Source organism: Zea mays, chromosome 5 (genome assembly GCF_902167145.1).
Source record: "Zea mays cultivar B73 chromosome 5, Zm-B73-REFERENCE-NAM-5.0, whole genome shotgun sequence".
Taxonomy (NCBI): Eukaryota; Viridiplantae; Streptophyta; class Magnoliopsida; order Poales; family Poaceae; genus Zea; species Zea mays.
Window position 1 is genome coordinate 6,758,875 of NC_050100.1, and position 18,495 is coordinate 6,777,369.

The 18,495-nt window shown below is 47.9% G+C and overlaps 1 protein-coding gene across 1 annotated transcript; it reads left to right on the forward strand.

Annotated features, from left to right (window-relative positions):
* Positions 1–9,230: 9,230 nt before the first annotated feature.
* Positions 9,231–11,175, forward strand: LOC103625861 (zinc finger protein 1). The gene has a single exon (XM_008646258.4). The coding sequence runs from the start codon at positions 10,008–10,010 to the stop codon at positions 10,800–10,802; it is 795 nt and encodes a 264-aa protein (XP_008644480.1). The 5' UTR covers positions 9,231–10,007; the 3' UTR covers positions 10,803–11,175.
* The last annotated feature ends 7,320 nt before the right edge of the window (positions 11,176–18,495 follow it).

Below are 18,495 nucleotides of genomic sequence, written 5' to 3' on the forward strand. Positions count from 1 at the left end.
GTGTCACTTGCCGAGTTGCCCCGCTCAGCCGCGAATTGCGCGGACGCTGAGTGACGCCGGCGCCGGCGAGCCGTGCACCGAAGACCGAACCGAGGACCCGGCCGGGGTGAAACCGGACTGGCCGCCAAAATAGAAGATTTGCAGGGGGCGGACGGACCAAGGGCGGACTCTGCTCTTCGCAGCCAATCAAACCAGGGTGGAGCGGCGACGCAGCTCGGCCGCCGGCCGAACAGATAAACCGTCACTTTGCTTTGTCCAACGCATGTGGCGACCTGCTAATCCAAATCCGACTTTTTTATGCGAGCAGACAAGCAACGTGTTAGGCGTGGTATACGACGTGACTGACAGCAGAGGGAACGACGCGCATGTGCCATGTGTGTTAGTAGTATTATTTACCGACGGCATAGAGGGCTGTTATTCTTATCTATTAGTGCTGTGGTGGTGCTGGTGGTAGTCTTTTAATTGACCACGTGAGGTTTCGCAAGGATTACAGTCACGTTGCCATCATGCATTAGCACGTCTTATAAGTTTTATATATATGCTCATCGAAAAAGGCATCGCTCGGAGATCTTTTTTAAAGAAAAGAAAAAAACAGTATATTGTTGGGAGACACTACATGAATCCTAATGATTCCCGTCGGCCAGTATAATTCCTGTCGGCCAGGGAAAAAGCCGACGGGGATAACGTAACTCCCGTCGGCTACACTGAAGCCGACGAGAATAACATAACGCCCGTCGGCCAGAGAGTAGGCCGACGGGAGTTAACTTAACTCCCGTCAGCCAGAAAATAGGCCGACGGGGATAACTTAACTCCCGTCGGCCAGAGCGCAGGCCGACGGGGATTAGGCTTTTATGAGCGCGGGATTCGCCCGCGCGGGCTCATTTCTCCGCTCTCTGTCTTAGCGCCGCCGCTGCCCTTCTCTCCTCGCCGCCGCCTCCAACCGCCGCCGTGCCGCCGCCCATCCCCGCCGGAGCGCCGCCCTCGCCCCACCGCCGCGCACCCGTCCTCGCCGCCCGTCCTCGGCGCGCCGTTCTCGGAGCGCCGCCCGTCCTCGCCGCCCGTCGCCGCCCCTCGCCCGACGCCGCGCACCCGGGCGCCCCGGTGTCGCCCGTCCGCCACCCATCCTCTCGCGGCGCCGAGCGCCCAGCCGCCCCACCGCCGCGCGCCCGTCAGCGCCGCCGCGAGCCCGGCCGCCCGTCCCCGCCGCGCGCGCGCCCGTCCGTCGCGGCCGTGCCCGCCCTCGCTCGTCTCCGCCGTGCCCCACACCGCCCACATCGCCGCCGGGTCTCTCGGAGCGTCGTCGCTGCCTCCTCGAGCGCCGTCGCCGTGTCCAAGCGCCGTCTCCGCCCCCGACCGCCACGTGAGTTAATTATGTGTGTACATGTTAATGCATTGGATTGTGAATTTTAATTATGTGTGTACATGTTTATTTTCGTCGGTTTTTTATGGCCGACGGGAGTTACCTTTCATGTGATTAGTATTAATTTAATAACACTTGTGATTAGAGTGTGACTATAGTTAATTTAATATCACATGTGTGGCTTCATGTTAGGTAATTATTTATTGTATTCTTATAGTAGATTTAACTTATACTATTGAATTGTTAAATTTGATGTTATTTATTGATTAGATTTAACTTATAATATTAGGATGTATGAATGTTTCGATATTGATTAATTTGATGTTATTTATGTGTATATATAATTATTTATGTATATATATAGTTTTACTACTTACCTATAGATGTATATATGTATGTATATATGTGTGTGACATGTAGAAACGTGATTGTCTCACACACACTCTTTACTCGTACACAACCGCAATAATGGGTGATAGACGTGATTGGATGTATGAAGGTTTCAAGAAGGGTGGGTGTCACACTAGTGAATGGTTTGCCAAGACGCAAAAATTTCTGGACCATGCAGCTGCTTTGTCACAAATAGATAATATTAGGTGTCCATGCAATAAATGTAGAAATATGACGAGCCACACCAAGAGGCAGGTCACACTACACCTGTGCTCGCATGGTTTCGTGCCAGGCTATAAGGTCTGGTATCTCCACGGTGAAGATGCTGAACGAGCAGCAGAAGTAGAAGTTGATGACGGTGAAGATGATGTTGATAGGATGGACCAGATGCTTGAGGATCTGCAGCCTGAACTGGCACCAGATCATCATGATTCACCTACACCGGAGGTTCAGAAGTTCTTCGACCTACTCAAAGCATCAGAAGAGCCTCTTCACGGGCACACTGACGTGACCGTCCTCGAATTCGTGACCCGACTGATGTCAATCAAGTCAAAATTTGCATTTTCAATTAATTGTTACAAGGAGCTTGTGGATTTGATTAGCGAGGTTCTTCCTACGGGTCACAAGATGCCCAAAGACATGTACCAGTCCAAAAAATTGCTTGAAGGTCTTGGTATGGAGTATGAGAAGATTGATGTTTGCCAAGACAACTGTATGCTTTTTTGGAAGGAACATGGCAGAGAACAAAAATGCTTAAAATGTGGGAAGTCAAGGTACGTGGAGCTTGTAAATGAAGATGGGGAGAAGGTGGTGACAAAGGTTGCACATAAACAGCTTCGGTACATGCCTCTCACTCCTAGAGTGAAACGTTTGTTTCTCTCGAGGAAGACCGCTATGCACATGAGGTGGCATAAAGATTGTATGGACAGACAAGATGGGTTAATGGTGCACCCGTCAGATGGTGATGCATGGAAGGCTCTTGACAAATTTGATCCAGATTTTGCCAGCGATGCAAGAAACGTTCGTATCGGCTTGGCAACTGATGGTTTCACGCCGTTCAATATGACCGCTGCGTCGTATTCATGTTGGCCTGTCATTGCCATACCGTACAACCTTCCACCTGCTCTTTGCATGAAATATGAGTTTATGTTCCTATGTCTTGTTATACCTGGGCCTGAGCATCCTGGCGTACGCCTCAATGTGATGCTTCAACCACTGATTGAAGAGTTGAAGAAGCTATGGCATGGTGTGGAAGCCTTTGACTGCTTCAAGAAGCAGAAATTCAATCTTCGTGTTGCATATCTGTTCTCGGTTCATGATTTTATGGCGTATGGTATTTTCTCTGGATGGAGCGTGCATGGTAGATTGACGTGTCCTTATTGTGCTAAAGATACAGATTGTTTTCGTCTTAGTGCTGGTGGCAAGATATGTTACTTTGATTGCCATAGATGTTTTCTACCCTTTAATCACCCCTTCAGAAGGCAGAGAAAGGAATTTAGGAAGGGCACCATTGTCACGAAGGGACCGCCCAAGCGACGTAGTGGGATAGAAATTACAGAAGAGCATATGAAACTTGTCCTAGACGAGAGTGGTAAAAGGTATCAAGGTTTTGGTGAGGAGCATAACTGGACTCACATATGTGGCTTGTGGGAGCTTCCTTATGCTAAGTCATTGATTTTGATGCACAACATCGACGTCATGCATCAAGAGAGTAACTTTTGCCAAGCCCTCATAAATACATGCATGGATTTCCCTGATAAAACGAAAGACAATGACAAGGCACGCATGGACTTAGCAGTGATATGTGATCGTCCAACCCAAGTGCTTAGAGAAAACGGAGGCAAACCAAAAGCTGACTATTGTCTGAAATCTAAGCAACGGAGAGAAGTGATGAAGTGGATGAAGGATATTAAATTCCCCGATGGTTATGCCGCTGGTTTTAGAAGATCTGTGAACTTGAAGACAATGAAGATGAATGGACTGAAGAGCCATGACTTCCACATAATTATGGAGAGGCTCATGCCTGTAATGTTTTGTGGGTACATTTCCGAAGCTGTGTGGAAAACGTTAGCTGAAGTTATCTATTTCTACAGACAGTTGTGTGCTAAAGAAATCAGAAGAGATGTGATGGAACAGCTGGAGAAAGAGGCACCGGTGCTTTTGTGCAAATTGGAAAAAATATTTCCACCGGGTTTCTTCAATCCTATGCAGCATCTCTTTATACATCTTCCATATGAGGCTAAGGTCGGTGGTCCTGTTCAGTATAGGTGGATGTTTCATATAGAAAGAGCATTAAAGAAGCTTAGAGCAATGGTGGGCAATAAGGCAAGAGTTGAAGGATGTATTGCGGAACAATTTAAACTAAAGGAGGTAGCACACTTCACAAGTTGTTACTTTGCAGAAGAACATAATGTATTTGCTCGAAAGAAAAGGTACCATGATGATGAACGAGAGATGCCTCCGTGTAGTGATCTTTCGATTTTTCAGACAAACGGCAAAGCCGTTGGTCCACCCAAGGCATATCACCTAAGTATGGAAGAACGGAAGTCTGCTTTACTGTACATGTTCACGAATATGCCTGAGGTGGAGAAATACTTTGTGTAAGACTTGTTTTCTTAAACTGTTCATATGTGAATTAGTTTATGTTATCAAATATCTCATGTCATACAATAATATTTGACAGCGAGTTTGATGAACAAAACATGAGGTGTCTCGGTAGGCCAACAGCGAGAGACATAGACAAATTGCGACGCGATGGTATGCATGGGCGACCTAATTTCATTATGTGGCTTCGGGACCGTGTAAGTCTTAATTATGTGGCTCCGAGAGCTAATTTAATTTAACTAATATTACAGAATTTGCTAATGCTTTGTGGCATGATTGACAGTTTGGGGAGGAAATGAATTTGAATGATGACTTACGTCAGTTATCTATTGGAAGTGTAACTGCCAAAAGCTATGGAAGTTACGACGTCAATGGATATCGCTTTCGTTCAAGCATTTTCGAATCAAGTCATCCTATGGCCGCCACTCAAAATAGTGGAGTCGTTACTAGGGCAACCGACATGGAAGGACACGAAGCCTGCTATTACGGGAAAATCAAAAATATAATCGAGATTACATTTGCTGGAAATAAGCCTTTAGCGCTAGTTTTCTTTGAGTGTAAATGGTATGACCCGAAATATTATAGGACCGAATTTGGGATGACACAGATCCAACCTGAAAAATTGCTTCAAGGACACGACACGTATATCCTTGCCCATCAAGCAGACCAAGTTTATTTCTCGACATATCCATGCAAAAAGTTGTCTAAATGGAGGGTTGTGTACAATGTAAATCCCCGCGAACGCCTATACACTCCTGGTGAGGACGAATATCAAATTGGTCACCTTGAGCAGGTTGATGAGGTGTTTCAAGAAGAAGAGTTGCCAACTAGTTTTCATATTGATCCTGCACCGGCATTAGATTCACTAGTTGCAGACGTTAACGACTTAACTTTTCCCGAGAAAAGGAGAAGACAACCTGTTAGGAGAAAAGTTACATGGCGACCTCTGCATAGAAGAGAACAAATAGATCCTGATTTTGATGATATTTAACAAGTAAAGTTGTTTTGTTATTTCATTTGTTTATATTTTAAGTATTATGTCATTTTTGATGCACTAATGAATAATTTCTTATTTTTTATGCAGGATGCCGCCAAAATCAAAGAAGTCAGTGAAGGGGTTGTTCAAGGGCCTGGGCCTTTTTCAGGGCAGTTCTTCGAGCAGCAGCAGACGTCGAGAGCTGTTGAGCGCGGTACATGGAGATGAGGTAACATATCTTGTACAAATAAATTTGTTTACATATTTACAAATAAATCTTGAGTTGTATGTACCAGGATGAGCAGCACACTGAGGAGCAGCACATTGAGGAGGAGGAGCACAATGAGGCTGAGCAGCACAATGAGGAGGTGGAGCACAATGAGGAGGTGGACCACGTGACATGGGACCAGGCCGCACAGCATCACCAGCCATGGGACCAGTGGGACCACCAGAGAGAGCAGCAACAGGCGTGGGACCAGTGGGGCCAACAGGGCGAACCGGCTGACAACCCGATGGATGATGGCTCGGGAGGCTCTTCAGCGACACGCACACGTCGCTCAAGAAAAAGCCACTCAGTAAAGCCTCGTCACGCGATAGAGCGAGAGGCTGATAGGACTTTAATCATGCCACATGGAGATCGGTGAGTGTAATATATTAACTTATCTAATATAACTATTATGTGTATTGTTAATGTTTTTGTGTAATGCAGGAATTGGGAGGACCTGTCCTTTGACGGCAAGGGACACCACACTCAGGTTAACCTTACGTTGGGTTCTCTTTGCCGCCTTCACTACCCTGGTATAGTGAAGGTGTCAAACGGTGATACCGAGGATGAGGTGCTCGTCAGTACCTGGGATGAGTACAAGTTTAAAAAGGAACGAAACCACACCGACAGACAGGGACTTGTGCGTAATGACTTTTGGGTATGAATTCTTTATTATTTTTGTTATGTTTCTTAATATTGTAAATCTATGACTTATACCATTGTATTTGTATTCTTTATGTTGTAGCTTCGATATCGGTTGCCTGACGGAGAGGATTACATGGGGCACGCTGAACGTGTCTTGCAAAACAATGCAAAGAAGCTGGTGAAGGATGCCATATACTATGCGAGAATTCAGGCTACAAACCTGTATTTTCAAAAGCATCCGGAAGAAGCAGGCCCCTTGAATAAAAAGGAAGGGTCCTCAAAGATATATTTGACTGAGGATCAATATCGTGAGGTTAGTATTAAATTTGTTTTACCCTTTATATTTATTGTTGTGATTGATATAATATGTAACATTGTGTGTGTGCAGGTGATGGTTCCATGGATGGCGCCCGTGCCTGATGCGTACTATGCTTGGTGTCGATATTGGGCTTCCGAAGGCTTCCAGAAAGCGTCAGCGCATCACAGACAATGTCGAGGAACCAATCCTAACCACAAGTTTGGCGGTGACGACATGATACGAAAAGCTAAAAGAATGGTAAGTTTGATCTTTCTATGTCGATCAACAAATAATACGATTGCTTATGAATGTTTTTTGTTTATACAGGAAGCTACGAGTGGCCAAAAGCCTAGTGACATTGAGGTGTACCAGGAGGGCCACAAAGGACCAGACCCGAACAACCCTGACCAGCTCTGCAGCCAGACAGCCACGGATCGCTTGGTGAGTTTTGGCTCAAAAGTACAAACGTTCAAAGTATATAAATTCCTGCATTTGTAAGGTTGTGAATGATGTATAGGCGGCATATGGGGAGGAGATGGTTCGTCGCCATGGCCCTGACTATGACTGGCGCCATGAACCGGTGGATCCCTCGGTGGTGTACGCAAGTGGTGGTGGCAAAGCGCATGGACGGTAAGCTCTAACTTATGAAATTATATTGTTGACACTAAATTGATTATGCAGTAATAACATTTTTTGAATCACTTATAGATACGCACTCTTCGACGGATTCATTGACTCATCGTCGGTGAGATCTCAGAGGACGGGTTCATCTTCCCGTAGCTCATGCTCTCGTCGACCGAACGAGCAGGAGTTGGAGATTATGAGGATGCGTGAAGAGATGAGACAACAACGCGAATTTATGGAGGCTTGCAATGCTCATAATCAAGCGATGTATCAAGTGAGTACACATAATCCGAACTCTAAATTATTATATTTCAATACAACATCTTTAGTAGTAACACATATGTGTTTAACAGTTAATGCAGCAACAGGGCATGACATCAAATTTTCCACCGCCACCACAATGGAGCCAATTTGCAAACACACCAGTTCCACCACCACAGTTCACCACCCCTCCGACACATATACCTGCACCTGGAGATAGGGTACGTTTGATAACTCTCCATTAATTTATACACTTGTATACTTTTTGATATTTGCATTTAACGTGTTGATATTTGCTAACTTGCATAGGTTACGCCTGAAGCGGGTGGCAGTGGGTCTGATCCAGCAGTAGGGACTGGATTTGTTGACTCGCTCTTCGCGTTCCCTCCTCCTAGTGGTGAAGGCGGCAGCGGTCAAAGCTCTAACCACCCATGTGGTGGTTATCTCTAAACACTTAAACTTATGTTTGAAATGTCCTACTCGTTGGTGGATGTTATGTTTCAATACTATGTCGTACTCGTTGTTTGATGTTGGTCGATGCTATGTTTGAATACTATGTCGTACACGTTGGTGGATGTTTTAATTATAAATGCAAGTGTTTATGTCTAAATGCATGTGTTTGTGGATGTCGTATCTCAATATGTGTTTGTAATGTGGCGGTTATATGTGATTATGTTTGATATATGTTATGTGTGCAGAAATAGTGACATAATTTAGTGCTGTTTTGTAGGAGTATAGAGTAATTCCCGTCGGCCCAGTTAATTCCCGTCGGCTATGGTCGAACCGACGGGAATTAATAAATAACTCCCGTCGGCCCAGTTAATTCCCGTCGGCCACGCAGGGCCGACGGAAATTAATTAATAATTCCCGTCGGCCAGCAGAACCGACGGGAATTAATTAATAACTCCCGTCGGCCAGCAGAACCGACAGGCATTAGCCGTAATTCCCGTCGGCCACTATCTAGCCGACGGGAATTAATTATTCCCGTCAGCCGCCGACGGGGATAACCTTATCCCCGACAAGGGACATCCGTCGGCCTGAAACCGACGGGAATAAGCCTTAAACCGACGGGAATTACTTATTCCCGTCGGTTTAGGGCTTATTCCCGTCGGTTTCAGGCCGACGGGAATTAAGTGAATTCCTGTAGTGAGAGGATATCTTTTTTAAACAAAAAATCCTGTTTCTACAACAGAATTATAAAAATGCGTGACGTACTGACGTGGGGAAATGCAAGTGTCACCGGCTGCTTCCACTGGGGTATTAACGCATCTGGAAAGAAAAATCTCCGCAGCCGCGTCCGCGTGCCTATCTAGTTGGTGCAGAAGATGCATGCAACGGGGTGCCCGTGCCTTGCCTCCCCCACTTCAGCCGACGGAAGCTCGTAGTCGTCGTAGTTGACCCCGGCCTCACCCCTCGAGGTGACCAGTTCTGTTTGGAACCTTCCATGCACTCACTTGCCTTGCGGTTCCGTCTCGTGGTCTGTGTCTGACCTGCTACCGGGTCGGTTCGGTTTGTTCTGGACCTGGAACCGTCCAGACCGGAGGGCGCGCGCGAAGACCACTTATTGAGGGGCTTTGCATGTTTACGCATGTGTGCTTAATAAAAAAAATGCTTCACAGACTGTCTCCCACTTGGACACTTCGGCCACCACCACGTATGATTCAATATCATCATCATATTATCCAACTATTGGCTCGCTTTCATTTTTTGCACTATTGTTGACCGACCTCGGGCAAAAGAAACTAGCAGCTAAGCTAGCACACCATTTGAGGCTTGGATGAAACGTTTGTTCTGAGATAAGCATGACGCGTGCGTGTTGAAGACAAGGCTACTTGATTTTTTTTCTCTCCCTACAAACAGTACAGAATTACTGCTTGGCGTGGCGTGCTGGTAATAGTCAAAGGCGGCAGGTGGGTAGTTAATATAAGCACCCAACGAAGTTTGTGATCCGGGTTCGTCAGCCCATTTGATCTGGCCACGTTCAGCGGCGAAATGAACGACTGTGCCTTACCGGGCCCGGGCCGGGTATATATTTGCGTGGATCCGTCGAGATATGCATCCGCAGAGCGACGCAGCCGCTCCAACACTTGTGTACACATTCCCTCTCCATCCTACCACACTGGCACTGGCAGTCTGGCACTACCAGTCGTCCGTCGTTCCACCAGCAGCTTCCCTTTCTCATCCCCTCCCCGTGTCTTTCCCTCCACGTTGACCACGACTTTTTCGCCTCCTCCTCCGCTCCACCAGCCACCCGAGGCCGCCACTCCACCGGCTTCCCACCCACTGGCCACTGCCGCCGCGCCCCCACCGGCCCCGGCGCCCCACCTGTCACTGTGCCGCGTGCGTGCCCACGCCGCGACCACCTCACATCCCCCACCTACGACGCAACTTCCCACGCCCATCACAACCGCCACCGCTTTAAAACCTCCTCCTCACACTCCCCTCACTCACACAGCGCCACGCCAAGCAACCAGTAACCACAGCCAGCCACCACCGCGAGAACAAGTCGCAGCCAAGAGAAGTCGTCCTCGCGCGCGTCTCGATCTCCCAGCGAAGCTAGAGCTTGCCGTGTGCCGTGACTTCCATGGAGCTACTCCACGCCGTCATCCATGGAGCTGCGACGACGACGACGACCACCACCACCACCACCACGAGCAGCAGCGCCACCGTCACCAGCGGCGACGAGGGCGCCCACCTGCCCCAGGGGTGGGCCAAGAAGAAGCGCTCGCGGCGCCAGCGCTCAGAGGAGGAGAACCTCGCGCTGTGCCTGCTCATGCTCTCCCGCGGCGACCGCCACCGCGTCCAGGCGCCGCCGCCGCCGGTCCCGTCCGCGGAGTTCAGGTGCTCCGTCTGCGGGAAGTCCTTCGGCTCCTACCAGGCGCTGGGGGGCCACAAGACCAGCCACCGGGTCAAGCTGCCGACCCCTCCTGCCGCTCATGTCCAGCTCCCGGCACCACCGGCAGTGGCCCTCTTGGTGGAGGCCCCCGCACCACCACCAGTCACTGCCACCCCGCCCCCGCTGCCGCTAGTCGCGGTCGCCGTCGCCGTCCGTGAGCCGGCCACGTCGTCCACCTCCGACGGGGCGGCCGCGGGCAGAGTGCACAGGTGCACCATCTGCCACAAGGAGTTCCCGACCGGCCAGGCGCTCGGCGGCCACAAGAGGAAGCACTATGACGGAGGCGCCGCGGCGGCCGAGACGTCCGAGGTGGGGAGCTCCGGGAACGAAGGCTCCGCCGCCCGCGCGTTCGACCTCAACCTCCCGGCCGTGCCGGAGTTCGCCTTCCGGTGCGGCGCCAAGCCCGGCAAGATGTGGGACGAGGACCAGGAGGTGCAGAGCCCCCTCGCCTTCAAGAAGCCCCGCCTCCTCATGACCGCGTGAGCCTGAGCCTGAGCCGAGGCGCGGATCTGATGTTGATCCGCACGAGACTTTTTTGGATGTTCGGTGGAACACTATTCGTTCGTTCATTCGTGTGGCGCCCGCCAGTGCTATTGTTTGATTTGTTGATGCTCTTCTTGTACAGTACAGAGAGAGCTGGTGTGAGAGATGCGTAGTCACCACACTCACGCATAGTATACCATACAATACATATAGCCATATAGGTCTTCCTGTTCCTGGGATCTGTATCCTTAGCTGTCAGTATAGTGTAGTCCATACATACTTCGTTCTCATTGCAAGAGATGATTGATGGATTAGTTAGTGCTCTGTAACATAAGCTTATTTATAAATGGATTAAGATTACTGTGGAATCAGATACCATCTTCTCGCAGCACTCTGTGTTCATGTATCGGTTGCTCAAACCATCCGTTTGCTTGCTTGCTTTCATGTGAAGAAAAGGAGCAGTCTGCATCGCCTCTCTCTCTGAAGCAGCTAGCGTCCTCTTGCTTTTTCTATCCACGAGCTTCCATCACTTGTTGCGGAACCCTGCGGCCGCAGCAACGAACCTGGGGCCGTTGCGGGGCTTCGGGAACGCCGACGGACGGCGCCCACTAGCGGGTGGAAAAGCCCGTCGACTGCGACGTCGCCCCGCCGCCGACGGCTCGGTCGTTGAAGAAGCGTGCCTGTGGCGTGGCGTCCTCGTGTCCCGGTGGCCTGGGCTGGGTGGTTTCGCTGAACATGTCGTGGGCCGACGGTGGTGGACACGTCTTTTGGAGAGTTGGCCAGCTCGGTGCGTTCTGGATGCAGCAGGGGCTTGCACGCCTTGTCATCTTTCGTTCTTTTGTTTAGGTTCATGCCACGGTGAGTCTGTGACGTACGCACGCATGCTTCGTTGCAGCTTAGGAGATGCCAATTGGAGCACGAGTGGTGCTGCCCACGCCGCTCTTCGTAGTCAGCAGAAGCCGGCCAAACATGGCAAGTCCAAAGGAACAGGACACCTTGACCTTCCAGCCGGCCGACGATCTTTACGAGTCCTGGAATGCCTCAGCTGCATGTACTGGGCTAACATGGGCCTACATTAGCTTGCGATCAAGTCAATAAACTAGGAATAGTTTTTTTTTCTCTAGAAACAAGCCAGGAATAGCTGACAGGCCAGACTCATTCCGATGCGCTGTATATGGCCGTGCTTGCCATTTTGGCATATTGCACTGTATACGTCTAGCTAATAGAACCGTGACCATTCTGCACTTTCTGCCCCCAGTTACGATGGACAGTTACTCCTGTTCTACAAAAGAATGCACCAAGAAGATGTAGTACATTTGAATTTGCGCATTCATATTCCTTGGTCTAATGATTCAAAGCGTCCGTCCTAACTAACAATCTTCAGTGCTCTTTATCCATTTCTGTCTGTTAGACAACACTTATTAATCCAGGCAATGAATTCTATACAAATTTAGAGATGGATCAGGCATCGCCGCATCACAACTCCAATGCCATATGTCAGTATAATTAAGTAAAATGCATTTAAAGGAAAACAATAAGTATATGCAAATGTCTGGTACATATATAATGCCATAGTGGGCGCAAGTGAGCTCCCAAAAAAAAACAAGTAGCTTCTTAGACTAATCAAATTGCTAAAACACATTCTGCAAAAAGAACGTTGTTATTTTCTTTCAATAATAACTTTTGGCATGTAAGTGTGTGCCCTATATTTTATACTCCATGGTATGAAAAAGGAACACACTATGCATATTGCTGCTCCAAGTATCATATAGGTATTGTTGAGCGCAAGAAATGATGTGCGGACGGTCTGGCCCTGAGACCGGACGGTCCGCGGTTCGAACTGTTCGTCGTAGCGGTGTGGACGATTCGTGTGTGCGCAGAATCAGTTACACGCGTGCACAGAATCAGCTAGGGTTTCAGATTTCTTAGCGGATTTATTATCTAACGCAGCAAGGTTAACTCGAGAACCAGCTTGTAACAGGTTCAGACTTCCCCTTTATATAGATGAAGAGCTACAACTGATTAAACCCCCATAATTGATCTAATCAAATCTACCTTATGCAATAGGAGTAGCTCTAGTTTAGCCTCCCTCTACCTCCAATCTTCATCTCTCTTCGGCTCTACGTCGACTAGAGACGTCTTGGGTAGCTTACCGACGTCAAGACACACCCTAGGATCTTTCCTCCCTGACGGGGTCCCTCCTGGGAGATAAGATCTAGGTCTACTACGAAAAAGACGACCCTCTGTGCCATCATGGACTGTCTGAGCCCCACGCGAACCTTCCGGGTGTACGCAGAGGAGAAGTCGCTCCTGCGCCCAGGTCGTGGACTGTCCTGCCCTGTGTCGCGAACCGTCTGTGCCTCCGCAGAGAGCACTGCCAGATGATTCGTTCCAATGTTTGGCGCCCAGATCAGCGCCAACGCACTTTTTGGTGACTCCGCTGGGATTAGTTGTCTAGATCTACTAAAAATGAGGCCCTCAAATGATCGGTTCTAAAGATCATACTGATATCTCCCCAGACAATATCCTGAAGCCGGCTGTTGAAAGTCTAACGACTGATGAGCAACAACAATACGAAGACTACATGCGTCAAACGAAGAAAAAAATTCTTGTCACAATACACGGTGGGTCGCCACCATATGGTGGTCCAACATGGTGAGACCGACGTCACATCTCTTCTAACTTCGTTCCAAATCACCAACGTAAGTAAACCCGACGATATCCAATCTATCAAATAGTATGTAGATCAGTAGTAGAATAAAATAAAACAACAGATTGGAGGGTTAGAAGAATCAATTAGAAAATTAACATGTTCGTTGCAGAAATCCGTTGCTCCTAGTTTTCCATGATATTAAACTAGTAATAGGATATCTATGTCTAATACATCGACAACAAATAGGGATTCACAACCCCAGCCATTATATGGTATGACGATGAACTCATATTCAGAGCAAATACCACCACCGTCGTCCATGCTTGGCAGATCGGCTCCCTTGGCACGGTCGGACCGTTTGAGCTTTTGCCCGGACAGTCCGACCTTTACGCGAACCGTTCGGATTTTCCTGACGAACAGTCTAGGGATGCACCAGGACCACCACATGGCGCCTCAATAGTAGCGAACACAACCGGATAGTCCTGACTTACCATCGGACTGTCCGGTATCGCACTGGGTCGGACAGTCCGAATACACATACGCAGAACCTACTGTTGCACACTATGCACCAAATTATTACACACCACAGCAATAGTACGTTCCGCCTCCTACATATTTAAACCATAGCACATCATATGATTACAGGCCGATCAACATTATCGATCGATCAAGGCAAAAAGGTCGGCATAGCAACGTCCGACTAGGGATGGCAATCAGGCGGGTAGTACACGGATATATAGTTCGCGAATCCATACCCGCGAGACAAAACTCAACCCATACCCGTACCCACAAACGTTCATGGGTATGGATCTGTACCCATACCCGTACCCGTCGGGTATCCGCTATCCGGTGGATATCCGTTACCTGCTCGTCCACTACAATTTTAACATTCAACACCAAAAACCAATTTCATCACATTTCAAAATAATTATAATTCCAGTAGCATCAAATGATAATTTCAGCACCAACAACATGGCATGGATGAAAAATAAAAAAATGAGAATTTATGATAATATATTAAATCCAAATGGCCCACATGTCAGATATCCATTGGGTAACGGGTATGGATACCCGGTATGTTGTAAATTTAGAGAAATAAGTGACATGCTTCCTTCATATTTAAATAAATTAAATATTCTAATTCCGAATAAAACAAGCATATAACTCAGATAAATGACATATATAATTATTGCAGCAATGAACAGTAGCAATTCTAGAACATGTAAACATGTAAAATAGCTACTCAGATCCATTTCATAATTAAACATGGCTTGCAGATGAAGAAGGCAGATTAAACTAATAAACATGATTGTTTATCTCAAAATATTGCTCTCAAAATAGCGGGTTGCTGCACTAAACAGCCCTCCAACGCTAAGTGGTGATCAAAGATCCTCGACTAACGTGACAGTCCTATTTTACCAAATCAGGGTTTTAGTTCAAATATTATAAGCCTAGAAATCAAGCATGAATATCAAGATCAAAACAGTGTGCACAGGAATTAAGGAACAATAATGAACTTAAATAATCAGCCTGCACAATATAGTAAAAGAGATGACTAGGCACAAATAATATCAATGCTGAAAATTAACAACACACTAAAACCCAGACTGTCACGTTGTCTCACTACACCGCTATCATCATTGAGCTAATAAATCCGCCCACAAATTGTGCAATCACACCCAAGTAAATAATACTAGCAGATTGCACAAAATTACTCAATAAATAAATAGAGGCAACGGGTAACTCACAACACGTAGATTGTCTACGTGGGAAGACCAGCTCAGCGAACACGAGGTTCTGTCCCAGAAAACCAATTCCGCCGCCCACGTCCGGACCTGCACGGCGGGAGGTTGACGGAGATACTAGAGCCGCTGCCGGAGTCGAGGGAGACGTCCTCGACACCAGCCCGAGAAGAGGAACACCGCGCAACAGGGAGCCCAAGCACCAGGCCACGGTGGACAATAATCAGAACAGACCGAACACCACACAGGCGCACGGATCGAGCAACAGGGCACAAGAGAGCCACCAACGCAGCTCTACTCTCTTCCACTCCCAATCACCACTGGCAAGAATCACCACAAGAACACCAGGAACGAACAAATCGCTCCAAATCACGACTGTAACTGAGAGGGGAAGAAGAACAGAGAAACTTGCGTCTCTGCGAGCTGGCCTGAACAGGGGGCAAGACGCTATACTTATGGAGCCGGGCGAGCCGCAGGTGGTTGCAGAGGAGCAGCGGAGAAGCCGGCCGGCCGTGCGAGCAAGCCGTAGGATACGGCTGGGCGTTGAACGCCGCCGCCACACAGCCTTGGCGGCTACTCCTTTGGCAGCCACCCTCTGCCCCTGCTTCTACTCACCGCAAGGCATGATTATCCCTTGCCTTTGATCCCAGCCGTCCATCCAAGGCGAGCTCGCCCAGGGCCAGCTGACCGGCGCCAGCCGCTGCTGGGCTGCTCGGCCGAGCGCCTGGTAGCGGCCCAGTGGCCGGCCTTTTCTCCTTTTTTTCAATAAAGAAAATAAAGGGAAAATCCCCTCAAATGAACAGCAATCCCCACCATTTTCACTCTTATTTTCTGATCAATGTCATTGAGCTCCCGTACTGTTTATATACTACTTTTCGGCAGAGGTACTTGTTAGGTTTGAACCAAAGCCTATCCCAGTGTGTTCCAACCCTGCACGAGTAAGCGGAGGACTACGCCTTGATCCACAAACCCTAGTGTGAGAATCTTCGCACAAAAGGCACATAGTACTAGGCAGATTATCTGCTTCTCTTACGGGGCAGGGCGTTACGGTCATGCCCTTTAATATCTATTCATGAGCTCACTAGAGAGAAAACCCCATTCTTTCCTGGACTGCGACCCCACAGTCAGCTCATATAGGTGAAATCGTTAAGGAAATTTTGTAGGACAATTTCCCTGCTTATAGCATTGACTTCATTAAGAGCATATCGCTCAACCTGCCATACAGTCAGAGCACAGCAGCTCATGAGACTCTTTATCTTTTGTGCTCTTGGTTCCACAGTGCTTCGTTTCCTGGAGCCTGGATCTCGGGATCTCCGGTCACACAGGACAGTTATCCGCAGTTGAAACCGCTAACAGGGTACGAGTCCCATTCCCATGCACGCTGCTTGGATTGGCTTTTGAGCCAGCCCTTTGGTGAAAGGATCAGCAAGGTTCCTTTCAGACTTGATGTAATCTACTGTTATTACACCCGTCTCTCTAGCATGCCGACATGAATCAAGTCGTCTTCTGATATGCCTCGAGGATTTTTGGTTGTCCTTTCTACTGTTCACTTTTAGCAACACAGAAGTGTTGTCACAGTATACTAGGACAGCCGGTATCGGCTTTGCTAGCATTGGAAGGTCTGATAATAGGTCTCTTAACCATTCAGCCTCCAATGCTGCTGAATCAAGTGCAACTAATTCAGCCTCCTTGGTGGAACGTGTCGACACTGATTGTTTAGACGATCTCCATGACACGGCCCCACCAGCTAAAGTGAACACATAGCCACTTGTAGACTTCATTTGATCCGAGTCAGAGATCCAGTTTGCATCACTGAATCCTTCAAGTACTGACGGAAATCCGGTATATTTAATACCAAGATTCATCGCTCCCTTCAAATATCGAAGCACTCTGTACAAGGCTACCCAGTGTCTATCTCCTGGACTGGCCGAATAACGAGCCAGTCTGCATACTGCATATGAGATATCTGGTCTAGTTGCACTGCTCAGGTACATGAGAGATCCGATGATCTGCGAATATAGTAGCTGGTTCACAGGCTCGCCTTCATATTTACTGAGCGTGTAGGATGGATCATAGGGTGTGGTGACTGGTTTACAGTCCATATGTCCAAAGCGAGTCAGGACCTTTTCCACATAATGGGATTGTGACAAAGTAATTCCATCCTCACCCTTTATCAGCTTGATGTTCAGTATAACATCAGCTTCACCCAAGTCCTTCATATCAAAGTTCTTGGAGAGGAATAATTTTGTCTCCATGATAGCCTCCAAATCGGTCCCAAATATCAATATGTCATCAACGTATAAACACATGATGACACCTTTGCCCCCAGAGAAGCGATAATACACACACTTGTCGGCTTCGTTTACACAAAACCCGGCAGTGGTCAGAGTATTATTAAACTTCTCATGCCATTGTCTGGGAGCTTGCTTCAGACCATATAAGGATTTAATCAAACGACACACTTTGCTCTCTTGTCCTTTAACCACAAATCCTTCTGGTTGCTGCATATAAATTTCCTCTTCCAGCTCTCCATTTAGGAATGTTGTCTTTACGTCCATTTGATGGACAAGAAGTTTATAAGCAGCTGCCAGCGCTAAAAGCACACGGATTGTGGGCAATCGAGCTACCGGAGAATAAGTATCAAAATAATCCTCCTCTTTCTTTTGAGTAAAACCCTTAGCCACAAGACGGGCCTTGTACTTTTCAATAGTACCATCGGGTCTCCTCTTCCTCCTAAAGATCCATTTACAGCCCACGGGCTTGCAACCAGCTGGGAGATCAGTTATCTCCCAAGTTCCGTTCGAGATGATTGAATCCATCTCACTACGGACAGCCTCCCTCCAGTACTCTGCATCCGGAGATGTATATGCCTCTGTGAGGGAGCGTGGTTCTTCATCCACTAGATAAATAATATAATCATCACCCAGAGACTTTTCAGTCCTTTGTCTCTTACTCCTCCTTAACTCCAAATCTGGAGTCTGGTCATGGACACTCGAGGGCAGAGAATATGTCCGAGATGGACCATCTGGGGCTACTACTTCCTTATCCCGCATAGGGAAGATGCTCTCAAAGAATGTCACATCCCGAGACTCCATTATTACATTTACAGCGATTTCGCTTGTCTCGGAATGGACCACTAGAAATCTATAAGCTGCACTGTTATGTGCATAACCCAGGAAGACACAGTCTACGGTCTTAGGGCCTAGCTTTCTCTTCTTCGGCAACGGGACATTCACCTTTGCAAGGCAGCCCCAAGTTCGAAGATGCGAAAGATCTGGCTTCCTTCCTTTAAATCCTT